Raw genomic sequence first — 14,224 nt, 5'->3', positions numbered from 1 at the left:
AGACATGTGCAGTAATCAGTTATCTTCACAATCTGCAATCAGTTGCAAGAATTTCTCAGGCCTTAAAATTTGTCAAAGAATCACTTGTGTTTGCTTTGTGCTTTACATAACTATTCGGTGTAATACTTTGAAATGTCAGTATCTTTATCGAAGAGCTTGAAAACATTTTACCTGAAGTGTGTTAGTGAAGGGATGAAGATTCTAAGGAGTGGTAATTAACAGCTTGGAGAGAGTGCCCATCATTCCCCGAACCCTGCTCTGTGTGATCTGGCCAGCTGGCTCCCAGATTTTTTTATCCATGCCAGAAGAGCCAATAAAATGATAAAATCAAGTACTAGGAGAGACTACGAGTGCCTGCCAGGGTTCTGTTGTATTTTCTCAAATGAAAGGGGCAAATAGAGATGTCAAGCAGGGCTGAGTTGAGCACTGGCTTTCTCCCAGTAGCTGTGTGCCCTCTTTGAGCCCCAGTCACTTCACTTATAAAATGGGGTCACATCACCTATCACTTCTCCCTATCTCCACCGCACACCCCCAGGACAAGCCATAGTCACACTGTATGTGGCCACTGAAGGAGCATCCTAAATGCTTTTTCAACTTTGATTCTTGCCTCCCTAAAATTCCTTCTCTACCCACCAGCCAGAGTGGTGGTGAAGCTCACCATCTTTATCTGAAAGTATCTTATCTGTTATTGTCTCTCTGACCTCCCCACTCCAGAATGCCAGCTTCACAGTCTCTGTTCTGTCCTTTGGGTCATTACTCTCTTCTCCCAGCCACTGACACCTCTCATTTTCTCCTGTTCTCATTCTTAATTTTAGCAGATTTTTTCCTGAGCTAGTTTGAAAGGGGAGTAGAAAACCTGGGGTTTAGTTTTAGTTCTGTGACTTCCCTGTTGGGCCTTGGTTAAGAAAGTCACTTCGCTTCTCCAGGCCCCAGTTTTCCTTCCCCGTGAAGCTGAGTGTATGAGTCAGTGAGCGCTGCAGTAACAAAGGACCACAGACTGTGTGGCTTAACAACAGAAATTGATCATCCCACAATTCGGCAGCCTTAGAAGGTCAAGGTCAAGGTGTCTTCTGAGGGCTCTCTCTTGGCTTGTAGATGGCTGCCTTCTCACCTGTGTCTTCACTGTGTCTTCCCTCTGCATGTGTCTGTGTCCTCATCTCTTTTTTTTATTAAAGAAACCAGTTATATTGGAGTGGAGCCAACCCTAATGACCTCATTTTACCTCTTTAAAGGCCCTCTCTCCCAATAGTCACATTCTGAGGTACTGGAGGTCAAGGCTTCAACTGGAGGGGCACAATTCATTCAGCTCATAACAGGGAACTATACTAAATTACATCTAAGACTCCTTTCAGCTCTACAAAATTATGTTTTAAATTGGGGATCTTTCTCTTTACACGTGTGTTTACTTTTCCTCTTCTGAGATAATAGTGTAGTGCATATGCCTCCTAGTTTTAATACTCATAAATATCCTCACTGTATTTTTGAAGGATTTAAAAGTCTGTGTGTGTGTCTAGCAATCATATAAATAAGTTATGGTCAACTCACATAGGAGGATTTATGCATAAAATATTAAATGGAACACAAAAAAATAGCCTCTGAGGAGGGATTTTAATTTTTCTGTTTTTTTTTTTAAATATATAATAAATTTCCTTTTTTCTCTCGGACAGCTGGAAACTGACAAACTGGCTCTCCCAATGAGCCCCAGCCCACTTAGCCCCAGCCCCATCCCCAGCCCCAACGCAAAACTTGAGAATTCTACTCTCCTGACGGTGGAGCCGTCCCCACTGGACAAGAACAAGGGCTTCTTCGTGGATGAGTCGGAGCCCCTTCTCCGCTGTGACTCTACATCCAGTGGCTCCTCTGCGCTGAGCAGGAACGGTTCCTTTATTACCAAAGGTACAGGCATCTCAACAGACCTTACACAGGCACTTTAACCCCCACAAAGAGTTCCTGGGATTTGTCCCTCCCCTTCCACAGTCCAGTTGCAGTTGAGTCGTCTGAATTACCTGCCTGTATAGATCAGCTAAACTTTGAGATAAGCTGGCCCGAGAAAAACCTCGCCATTGGCTGGCTAAGACACGCCTCCTAAATCTTTGCAGCGCACACTGCCTGGCGGAGAGCTATCAGCCATCCTTTATCCTCATGATGGTATCAAATGCGTCTTTCAGGGAAGGCCTGATAAAATGTAGTCTGGCAAGTTTTTCTGAAAAGTTTTTACCAAGCTTGCTGTATCCAAAGATTTAAAGTTGAACTTATCTTGAGAGTCAGAAGTACAGGTTTTAGGCCATGGTGGCAGATCAATTGGGGCCAGGAGTTTGAGACCACCCTAGGCAACAAAGCAAGACATGGTATCTACAAAAAATTAAAAATTAATCAAACCTAGTGGTCTGCACCTGTAGTCCCAGCTGCTTGAGAGGCTAAGGCCAGAGGATCCCTTGAGCCCAGGAGTTTGAGCCTTGTGTTACCTGGGTAACAGAGCAAGATCCTGTCTCAAAAACAAACAAACAAACAAACAAACAAACAAAAAACCTTTTTCATTGAAATATAATTTGAAGACTGAGTTTTTTTGGTGCCACCTTAAACCAGGCTCTGGTTGGCACCTTATACAGATGGTAGGCACAATGTCCAAGCTTGAGCATCACTGATAAAGTGGTTCTAGCGGGGCATAGTGGCTCATGCCTGTAATCCCAGCACTTTGGGAGGCTGAGGTTGACGGGTCGCTTGAGGCCAGGAGTTAGAGGTCAGCCTGGCCAACATGGTGAAACCTAATCTCTACTAAAAAAAAAAAAAAAAGAAAAATTAGCTGGCTGTACTTCCAGCTACTCGGAGGCTGAGGCAGAAGAATCGCTTGAACCTGAGAGGCGGAGATTGCAGTGAGCTGAGATCATGCCACTACCCTCCAGAGTGGGTGACAAGAGCAAAACTTTGTCTCAAAACAAAGAAAAGTATGGGTTTTAGTGCCTTTGAAATACCCTAAAATTTGCTTTGTTAAAGTACATTGCAAATACCAGTATTTTAAACATTATGGATTGGTAGTTTTGGCAAAGAATTTGCAACTTTTAATTTTTAATTTCAGAGTAGGGAATTTGCTTACGCTATTTATGACAGTTTTGAAAGACATTTTCTAGTTTTGGGTAATTACAGTTATATTTTAGTGAAAGGGTTATATTTTATATTTTATGTATTTATAAAATGTTATATTTACATATTTATAATTTATATACTTTATATTAACGAATTTTACATTTACATAAAATATTTATATTTTAGTTTATATTTTGTTATATATTATATTTTAGAAAAAGTGCTTTATAATAGTAATAAAAGTTATAGTTCCTCATCCCATTGTAAGGTATAACCTGAGAAGTAATATTTTCTAGGCTGGGTTCAGTGACTCACACCTGTAATCCCAGCACTTTGGGAGGCCAAGGCGAGTGGATCACCTGAGGTCAGGAGTTCAAGACCAGCCTGGCCAACATGGTGAAACCTCGTCTCTACTAAAAATACAAAAAAAAAAAAAAAAAAAAAAAAAATTGCCGGGTGTGGTGGCAGGCACCTGAGGGGAGGAGAATCACTTGAATCCAGGAGGCAGAGGTTGCGGTGAGCTGAGATCACATCACTGCACTCCAGCCTGGGTGACAGAGTGAGATTCCATTTCAAAAAAATAAAAGAAGTAGTATATTCTTATTTATGTGCTTTTACTTTCTCAGCAGTTTGGTTCTAAAATATTACAATGTAATCAGAAAGTCAGATAAGTAGACCACATTGTCTTAGGATTTTTGATCATTTGGAAAAGGGATGGATGGGCCTTTGTATATTTTGGTTTAGTAAAGACATTACAGATAGGGAAAGCAGTAAAGGTTTTCTAGTTTTTTGTTTTTGTTTCTTTGGTTTCTTTAACTCACCATTCACCATTTGAATTCTAAAAGAGTTTAGAAGTTATTTAAGTCTAGGCAAATGTCACATTAATGATACATCAACAAGCCATTCAAGCAGGACCTCGTCTGATCTCTATCAGGCAACTCTTGTTTTCTATCCTACGGTGCAATGCAAGTAAAAACTCTTGTGTTGTTTCGAATGTGCCAGAGGGTCACTCACTCTCTCACTGTAATGGAGGATGGAGAATAATAGCCCGAGGAGGAAACAAATGTCTCTCTCTAGGACCCCCTTCTCCTTTCCCTAGGCCTTGCCAGTACAGCCTCTTTACAGCTGACTTTGCTTCCCTCTCTTCTGTGCAGAAAAGAAGGACACGGTGTTGCGGCAGGTACGCCTGGACCCCTGTGACTTGCAGCCTATCTTTGATGACATGCTCCACATTCTAAATCCTGAGGAGCTGCGGGTGATTGAAGAGATTCCCCAGGCTGAGGACAAACTGGACCGGCTATTCGAAATCATTGGAGTCAAGAGCCAGGAAGCCAGCCAGACCCTCCTGGACTCTGTTTATAGCCATCTTCCTGACCTACTGTAGAACATAGGGATACTGCATTCTAGAAATTACTCATTTTAGTGGCAGGGTGTTTTTGTTTTGTTTTTTAAATTTTTTTCTGTTTCTGATTTTTGTCATTTGGGGCGTGTGTGTGTGTGTGTGTGTGTGTGTGTGTGTGTGTGTGTGTTTAACAGAATATATGGCCAGTGCTTGAGTTCTTTCTTTCCCTCTCTCTCTCTTTTTTTTAAAATAACTCTTCTGGGAAGTTGGTTTATAAGTCTTTTCAAGGTGTAACTGTTGTGAAATACCCACCACTAAAGTTTTTTAAGTTCCATATTTTCTCCATTTTGCCTTCTTATGTATTTTCAAGATTGTTCTGTGCACTTTAAATTTACTTAACTTACCATAAATGCAGTGTGACTTTTCCCACACACTGGATTGTGAGGCTAACTTCTTAAAAGTATAATGGCATCTTGTGAACCCTGTAAGCAGTCTTTTTGTCTCTTAACATTCACACCTACTTTTTAAAAACAAATATTACTATTTTTATTATTGTTTGCCCTTTATAAATTTTCTTAAAGATTAAGAAAATTTAAGACCCCATTGAGTTACTGTAATGCAATTAGACTCTGAGTTATCTTTTCAATATGTCTCGTATAGTTCATATTCATGTCTGAAACTTGACCACACTGTTGCTGATTGTATGGTTTTCACCTGGACACCGTGTAGAATGCTTGATTACTTGTACTCCTCTTAATGCTAATATGCTCTGGGCTGGAGAACTGAAATCCTCAAGCCATCAGGATTTGCTATTTAAGTGGCTTGACAACTGGGCCACCAAAGAACTTGAACTTCACGTTTTAGGACTTGAGCTGTTCTGGAACACATTGCTGCACTTTGGAAAGTCAAGATCAAGTGCCAGTGGCACCCTTTCTATAGAGAATTTGCCCAGCTTTGCTTTAAAAGATGTCTTGTTTTTTATATACATATAGTCAATAAGTCCAATCTGCTCTCAAGGCCTTGGTCTTGGTGGGATTCCTTCACCAATTACTTTAATTAAAAATGGCTGCAGCTGTAAGAACCATTGTCTGATATATTTGCAACTATGCTCTTGTTTCCAAATGTATCTTCTAATGCTCAGTTGCCAGATTCCAATGCAAAGGTGGCGTGGACTCCCTTTGTGTGGGCGGGGTTTGTGGGTAGTGGTGAAGGACTGATATCAGAAAAATGCCTTCAAGTGTACTAATTTATTAATAAATATTAGGTGTTTGTTACTTTAGTCTGAGTGTATTTAATCGTTAAATTTCTTACTTTGTACATGTCCTCTAGTTGTGACTCTTTGATTAGTCTCTTGCAAAAGCATATGTGTTCTAAAAACCTCAGCCATTCTAATCTGTAAATCATGGAAATTAGCAAAGGTTTGTGTTTGGAAAGGTACCTGGAGGTTCGTAGAGAAGGACTTCAGTGAAAACTACCAAGCATTTCCCAGTCTTTTGGGTTAAGTTTGAGAAATCTGTTTTTGAGATTGTCCTTATTTTAGGAAATGGGTAGATACATCATTCCCGAATAAGTTCACAACGCTCTCATGGTGTTGAGGCAGAGTGAGATTTCATGTTGGTAGAATATATTGTATCATATCATATATCATATATTCATTGCATGTCTCCCTTTGCTTGGGAACTGTGGCTCTACAGAATTCCAATGACCAGAACCTTAGCAATTTTAAGTTCCTCTTTCAGTGAGAAACTGGAAGTGGACACCCTGTCTGAACATTTGGACACCCACGTCAGCAACATTAAAGGGTTTTTCTGTCTTCATCCACTTCCACATGGTTGGTTTCTAGAGAACCCTCCTGGTATTTAATTACACTGGTTCTTACACCAGGTTTCCCCTCCTTTTGTCAATAAAAAACAGGAACTCTGTCACAAAGGAAAGCAGACTAGCTAGAATGGGTCACAGATGGTAGTGGAGGAGACAGAGTTTGCATTTCAGAGGATTTCAGAACAGTCACTAATTTCATGTGGGGGTAGAAAACACAGAGAATGATCAAACTGATACTATGGTTAAGTTTGTGGATTATTTATACCTTGTACCTTGGGATGCTTTCATTAATAACTCAAATTTACACAGCTTTATGCTTTACAAAGTGATTTTTGTAGTACCTTATTAAATCCTCACAACTATAAGGTAGGTACTGTTATCGTGTCCGTTTTATAGGTTTAAAAAAAAAAAAAAAAGCTAAAGAACTTGCCTAATGCCTATTGCAAAGTTATAGAGATCAAATTTGAATCCAGGTCTTCTGACCGTCCGAAATCCAAGACTGATGGTTCCGTGTATTCAGGACCAGTGACCAGAAATTCCTTGTTGGCTGAAATAGTGGGCAGAGATGACAGTGATGAAATTTATTTGTGTTATAAATGAAGCACTACATGCAAGTTCAGCCAGTACTTGTGAAAGTATTGGAATGAGGTGACATCTCTTGGGATCCCCCTATTTCCCCACCCCCACACTGGAGACCTTCCACTTCAGCCATACTCCTCAAAGTAAGACAGCCCAAAACTAGAGGAAAGCTCTAAACTGTGCAACAGAGAACACAAATGACAGTATACAAATGACACTGTCATCGGCTCTGATCAGAACATTTTATTTTTTAATAATGCAGATGGAGGTTGCACTTTCAGAAAAGCTATGTATCATGTTAGTTCCCATGGGGAAGGAACATAGGTGATGTGGTTAAATGAAAGCTTAATATTGAACTGACATGATACATAGCTTTTCTAAAAAGAGTGCAACCTCCATCTGCATTATTAAAAAATAAAATGTTCTGATCAGAGCCGATGACAGTGTCATTTGTATACTGTCATTTGTGTTCTCTGTTGCACAGTTTAGAGCTTTCCTCTAGTTTTGGGCTGTCTTACTTTGAGGAGTATGGCTGAAGTGGAAGGTCTCCAGTGTGGGGGTGGGGAAATAGGGGGATACCAAGAAGAGCAAGAAACAGAATCAGTAGCAACTGTCAGCAAATCTAAGCCTGACTAGGCAGCAGGAGAAAGATTAGCTTCAGTTATTTGAAGGGCTAAGGAAGAGATGATGTATTTTTCTCTAGAGGGTAATATGCTTTCCTCTAGGCTGACGTAGTCTAAGTGCAATTAGACTGAGCTGCTTTTCGAATAAGAGAATGATTCCTGCTCTGGGAAAAAGTTGGGCCTGAGTCAGTGGTTGTCAAACTTCATGTAAATAAGAATCACCTGAGAATGAGCAGTCAATTAAAAAGGCAAATTTGGAGAGAATTTGATTCAGGTTTGTGGCAAATTCCAGAGTGAGTTCCCCACACTTAGAGAAAGTGCTTTAAATCCTTGCCACTGTGGATGAGGACTGGCAGTATCCATCATACTAAGAAGCACTGTGTTAGAAATGCAGAATTTGAGGCCACCATATTGTGCTCCCTCAACTTGAATATGCAAATGAAGCACCTGGGTAACTTAAAGGCAGATTCTGTTTTAATTCTTCTGTTGGACTGGGCTGAGCCTGCATTTCCAACGAGCTGCTGGGTGATGTGGGTGTTCCCGGTGGTCACATCACACTGGGTAGCCTGAAACAGGCCCATTATGCCTCAGTTTCATGCAAGGGGTAGCACTAATATGGGAGAATATTATACCACTTACATGTGAGAAAAGTAAACAAATTCTGATGATCCAAAGAGAGTTCCAGAACCAGACCATCTTGGGCAAATTCTACAGTAGTGGATCTTAATTCTAACTGCACGTTGAAATCAGTGGGAAAACTTTGAGAAACTCAGTGCCCAGGCCATACTCCAGATCAACAATGTCAGAAACACAGGAGATAGGACTTAGCAGCACTTTTTTTAATATTAAATTTTAAATATATTTTTATTTTTAAGGGGAGTTTTTCTTTGTTTTTAGATGGAGTTTCACTCTTGTCACCCAGGTTGGAGTGCAATGGTGTAATCTCGGCTCACTGCAACTTCCACCTCCCAGTTCAAGCAGTTCTCCTGTCTCAGCCTCCCAAGAGGCTGGGATTACAGGCGTTCGCCACCATGCCTGGCTAATTTTTGTACTTTTAGTAGAGACAGGGTTTTGCCGTGTTGGCCAGGCTAGTCTCGAACTTCTAACCTCAGTGATCCGCCTGCCTCACCCTCCCAAAATGCTAGGATTATAGGTCCCTGGGGGACCTTTAAAAAAAAAACAAAAAACTTTTACTTTAGGTTCAGTGATCCATGTGCAGGTTGTTTTTATATATATATATATATGTAAACTCATGTCACCTAGTTTTATTGTACAAATTATTTTTTCATCCAAATATTATACTAAGCCTAGTATCTAACAGTTATTTTTTCTGATCCTCTTCCCCCCACCACCATCCAACCTCAAATAGTCCTCAGTGTCTTATTCCCCTCTTTGTGTTCATGTGTTCTCATCATTTAATTTCCACTTATAAGTGAGAACATGCAGTATTTGGCTTTCTGTTCCTGCATTAGTTTGCAAAGGATGATGGCCTCCAGCCCTATCTGTGTTCTTGCAAAGGACATGATCTCATCCTTTTTTATGGCTGTGTAGTATTCCATGGTGCCACGTTCCATATGTGCCACATTTTCTTTATCCAGTTTACCATACATGGACATTTAGTTGATTTCATGTCTTTCCTACTGTGAGTAGTACTGCAATGAACATATGTAAGCATGTGTCTTTATGGTAGAATGATTTATATTCCTTTGGGTATATACCCAGTAATGGTATTGAGTGACACTTTTTAAAGCTCTCCTGGAGATCCCAGTACACAGTCAGCTTGGAGAACAATGTGTTTTAAGAGCTTAGGAAGAGAACCTTTCTCAAACTTCACCAAAGACCTGATGAACAAATCTTCCAGGGAGTTAACCTGAAGATCTGTAATTTAAAAGTGATTTTGCTATAGTCGCTCCTACTCGACTCCATATGTTTGTTTTAGGACCCATAACTTTACTGTAAGATTTATGTGACTATGCTAAGAATTGATATACAACAAGCACTGATAAGGCAACAACACATTAAAGCTCAATTGCATTGATGAACCTTCCTACCAGTACAGTAATATATTCTTCATGATTTTTCACATAATGTATATGATATTATTAGTCAAGAATATTTGGGAAATGATGGAAATGATGTTATGCCGATTTAAGTTACTATGTTTATATTTCATAGGAAGTTTGCTAATTTTCAAAGAGATATAGTGAAATATCATGAGTCATAAAACTGCCCTATTACAGTCTCAGACTTGGCCATTTGGAGCAGCAATCTCATTGCACAATACTGCAGATGCAACAAGTACCTATGCGGGCCTTTGACTTGAGAAAAAAGATGTGATCTCTTGTTGAGCAGAACTGAGGCCCTTACCTTGGAAGGAACCTTGGACATCACCTGGAGAGCCCTGTGGTTTTCTGCTCAGGGAGCTAGACTCACATCTGCTAGTTAGTTGCAGAACCTGGTCATTTTAGCCCCTCTCAGCACTCTTTCATGATTCCAGGCTGTCTCTTTTTGCTTCTTTTCTTTTCTTACTACCTTTCTTCAAAGAATTAGAAAATATAATCTACTCATCTGAGTAAGAATTGAGTTTTAAAAAGGCTTTTATTGTACTTGACTTTGAAGTAGCTGTTTACATGAAACATATTTGGATTTTGGAGTCTTGGATTTCCAATATAGATATTCATAAAATAGCTTGCCAGGATTTATAAGAAACATGCCAATGGGTGCCTCTAGGAAGGAAAATGGGATAGCAAGGAGATAGGAGGCAAAGAAGGACATGTTTGTGTCATGATTTATTCTTTTGTGCTTTGAGTAACACATTATTTGCATGATTATTTAATTCAGTAAGTTGTAAATAAAAAAACTATAGAATGTTTCTACGGCCTCCAGGATTTGTGCACTGATGAAACTCATAAGAGTCATAGGCACTAGACTTAAAATGCTAGCAATAGCTTTGCGTGGAACATTTTGGTAAAATCTGCAAAGGGAATCAGCCTCTTGCCCTGCTCTCCAGGAGAAGCGTCAACCTTCCCCACCCCTCCACACCCTATTCGTGAAAATTTGACATTCTTTTCTTGGGCTTAAATCATGAACAAACAAAAATGTAATACAAACTTCAAATGGAGAGAATTCAGTTTGAAATTTAGAGAGATGGGGCGGAGTAGCTAATTTCTGGCCAAAACATCTTTTTATATTTCTTAGCACAGAAATCTCTCATAATCAATGTCTTTATGAGGAAAAATATCAAAGATTTCTTAAGGATCCTCAGCAATTCATCTCTCCAAAGGGGATACTTCTGTTCTGCACCGGCACTGTCTCATTGTCTCTCATCTACTGCTTTATCCACAGAACATGCCAAACAGGAAATCTCATGGGGAAGGAAGAGGCAGAAAGACAGCTCATTTCCAAGAATCCTGTGACAATTGTTTCTCATTGCTTTCAGAAACTTAGAACAGCCAATTTCATATCATGGGTTTTTTTTTTTAATATTGTTGTTGCTATTTAAATATAGTACAGTCATCCACAGAAACATTAATCACTCAACTCATCTATCCATGAAACATTTGAGCAACTACCAGGCACTATGTTAGAAGACAGAAATGCAAAGAAGAATTTGATACAAGATTGTAACTACCAATGAGAACAAGGTATTAGCTCACTGCTGTATTCTCAGCATCTAGACCCATGCCTGGAACATGCATGGTAGGTGTTCAGTTTCTACATGTTGAATAAATAAATGAATGCATGATCCTGGCTTCAAGAATTCACTACTTAGGAAGAGAAACAGATGGATGAACATAATCAAATGTATCCGAGTGAAGTCATAGTAATATGAAGAGGATAATAGGAGACTGAGAAACTAAATATGAATCGAAGAAAAATATTGAAAGATTCCATACTCTAAACCTTCTTTCTTATTAATTTTAAAGAAAATTGTGTCAAAAACAAAGGGCTGACAGTTGCAGCTCCATGCTTTTGAAAACTTGAGGAAGGAAGACGAAAAGGGGAAGAAAACAAAAGGAAAAATACAGGCATATGGTAGACATTATTTTATAAGCAAGGATTTCGTATTATTTATAAATTGGTTGTTCCACCATTTCCCAAGCTTATTGTTAACTAGCATTACAAGACAAGACGTGAGGCCCAGTTATGCTGCTCTTTGCGCATATCACATACTTAGAGGATAGAATGGACATATGTCCCCTCATGGAAAAACTCTTCCTATAAAGTATTCAAAGCACCTGGCATTATTCACTCTTCAATCTTAACCTGAATCTTATGATGTGGGGTCTCTTATTGCCATTCCACTAACGAGGAATCTGAGGCGAAGAGAGACAGTGACTTTCCTCAAGTCACTAATAAAAGGGTATAGCCAGGAAGGCTTATTGTAGAGATGAGTGAGCCAGGCATGGCGGCAAATCCTGGAGACACAATGACAAATAAAGTGGATCTGATTCCTGCTTTCCTAGAGCCTCTCACCTGGACTCAACCGAAATAGAATTTTGGGATAGGGGGACTTTTTCCTTAGTAAAAATTTTTTGTATATTTAAATAATTTAAGACACACAAGTGAAAATACCACACACACACAAAATACCACAGTGAGTTTCTATTTTCTTCACCTAGCTTTTTAAAAAAATAGTTTCTATATTTTTCACCTGGCTTTTTCTAAGAATAATATCTTGCATAGTCATGGACATTGTCAAAATCAGAAAATTGACATTGGTACAATATCACTAACTAAAACTACAGAACATAGTTTATGTTAGTTTTTAGTTTTTAGTTTTTACCTGTACTTTTTTGGGGGTGGATATGAAATGTTAGCACATGTATTGATTCACTTGGCCACACCACCATAATCAGAATCTAGAACTGTTTCTTCACAGGAAGAAACTTCCTTCTGCTAACTCTTTATACTCCTATCTTCCCTTCCACCCTAAACCCTGGCAACTGTTCCCATCACTATAGTTTTGTGATTTAGAGAATATTAAATAAATGGAATCATACAGGATATAGCCTTCTGAGATTGACCTTATTTCGCTCAGCATAATTCCCTTGAGATCTGATCACAATTGTTTTGCATATCAATACTCCTTATTCAATAATTTTATTACTTTATTTTATTTTTGTTGTTATTTTTTGAGACGAAGTTTTACCCTTGTTCAAGCTGGAGTGCAATGTGCGATTTCTGCTCACTGCAGCCTCCTCTTCCCAGGTTCAAGTGATCCTCCTGCCTCAGCCTCCTGAGTAGCTGAGATTACAGGCACCCACCACCATGCCCAGCTAATTTCTTGTATTTTTAGTAGAAATGGGGTTTTACCATGTTAGCCAGGCTGGTCTCAAACTCCTGACCTCAGGTGATCTGCCCACCTCAGCCTCCCAAGTGCTGGGATTACAGGCATGAGCCAGCGCGCCTGGCCTCAAGATTTTTAAATTCTTCACCTGGGTAGGGCTGGAGAGAACCCGATGCTTTCTCCAGAATGAAGAGTCCCAATTGGTATATCAGTGTTAGGAAGAAAACAAAACAAACGCTTAAGATGAGATTTTTATGAACTTAAAAAAAAAAAAAAAAAAACTTTTATTTTAAGTTCAGGGTTACATTTGCAGGTTTGTTACATAGGTAAACTTGTGTCATGGGGGAATGTTGTACAGATTATTTTGTCACCCAGATATTAAGCCTATTACCCATTAGTTATTTTTCCTGATCCTCTCCCTCCTTGAACTCTTTACCTCAAGTGCTCCACCTGCCTTGGCCTCCTAAAGTGCTGGAATTACAGGTGTAAGCCACTGCGCCCGGCCTCTTGGATGATATCCTGAAGTATGTTTTCCAACTTGGTTCTGTTTTCTCCCTCTCTTTCAGGTACCCCAATCAGTTGTAGGTTCAGTCTTTTCACATAATCCCATATTGCTAAGACGTTTAGTTCGTTCCTTTTCGTTCTTTTTTCTCTATCTTGTCTGCCTGTCAGATTTCATAAAGATAGTCTTCAATCTTTGAGATGCTTTCCTCTGCTTGGTCTGTTTGGCTATTGATACTCGCGTGACTGCACTGTGAAGTTCTTGCGTTGTTTTTTTGCTTTATCCAGTCAGTTATGTTGTTCTCTAAACTGGCTATTATTCTAGTTATCATCTCTTGCAATGTTTTATCATGATTCTTAATTTCTTTGAGTTGGGTTAGAACATGCTCCTTTAGCTCAGCAAAGTTAGTTATTACCCACTTTCTGAAGCCTACTTCTGTCAATTCAGCCATGTCTGCCTCAGCTTAGTCCTGTGTCCTTGCTGGACATTTGGAGGAGAAGAAGCACTCTGGCTTTTTGAGTTTTCAACATTTTTGTACTGATTCTTTCTCATCTTTGTGGGTTTATCTACCTTCAATCTTTTAGGTTGCTGACCTTTGAATGGGTTTTTTTGTGGGTTCTTTTTTGTTGATGTTGTTTTTGTTGTTGGTTTCTATTTTGCTTTTCTTTTAACAGTCGGGACCCTCTTCTGTAGGGCTGCTGTGGTTTGCTGGGGGTCTACTCCAGACCCTAATCGCCTCAGTCCCTCCCACTCCTGGAGGTATCACCAGTGAAGGCTGCAAAACAGCAAAGATGGCATCCTGCTCCTTCCTCTGGGAGCTCTGTCCCAGAGGGGAATGACCTGATGGGGACCTGAAAGCTCCTGTGGGAGGTGTCTGGAGACCCCTGTTGGGAGGTCTCATTCAATCAGGAGGAACAAGATCAGGGACCAGCTTAAAGAAGCAGTCTGGCTGCCTCCAGGAAGAGCAGGTGCACTTTGCTGTG

At 39.8% G+C, this 14,224-nt stretch overlaps 1 protein-coding gene across 1 annotated transcript in view; it reads left to right on the top strand.

The window, feature by feature from the left end:
• Window positions 1–5,705, top strand: part of TNFRSF21 (TNF receptor superfamily member 21) — a 72,974-nt gene extending 67,269 nt beyond the window's left edge. Inside the window, exons 5-6 of the mRNA XM_010333979.3 lie at window positions 1,668–1,896; window positions 4,239–5,705. Coding sequence (XP_010332281.2) covers window positions 1,668–1,896; window positions 4,239–4,468 — 459 coding nt within the window. The 3' untranslated portion in view covers window positions 4,469–5,705. The remainder of the gene's footprint in view (window positions 1–1,667; window positions 1,897–4,238) is intronic.
• The last annotated feature ends 8,519 nt before the right edge of the window (window positions 5,706–14,224 follow it).

This window comes from Saimiri boliviensis, chromosome 4 (genome assembly GCF_048565385.1).
Source record: "Saimiri boliviensis isolate mSaiBol1 chromosome 4, mSaiBol1.pri, whole genome shotgun sequence".
Lineage (NCBI taxonomy): Eukaryota > Metazoa > Chordata > Mammalia > Primates > Cebidae > Saimiri > Saimiri boliviensis.
The sequence above is the reverse complement of the archived record's forward strand: the minus strand, read 5'-3'. Positions and strand labels throughout refer to the sequence as shown.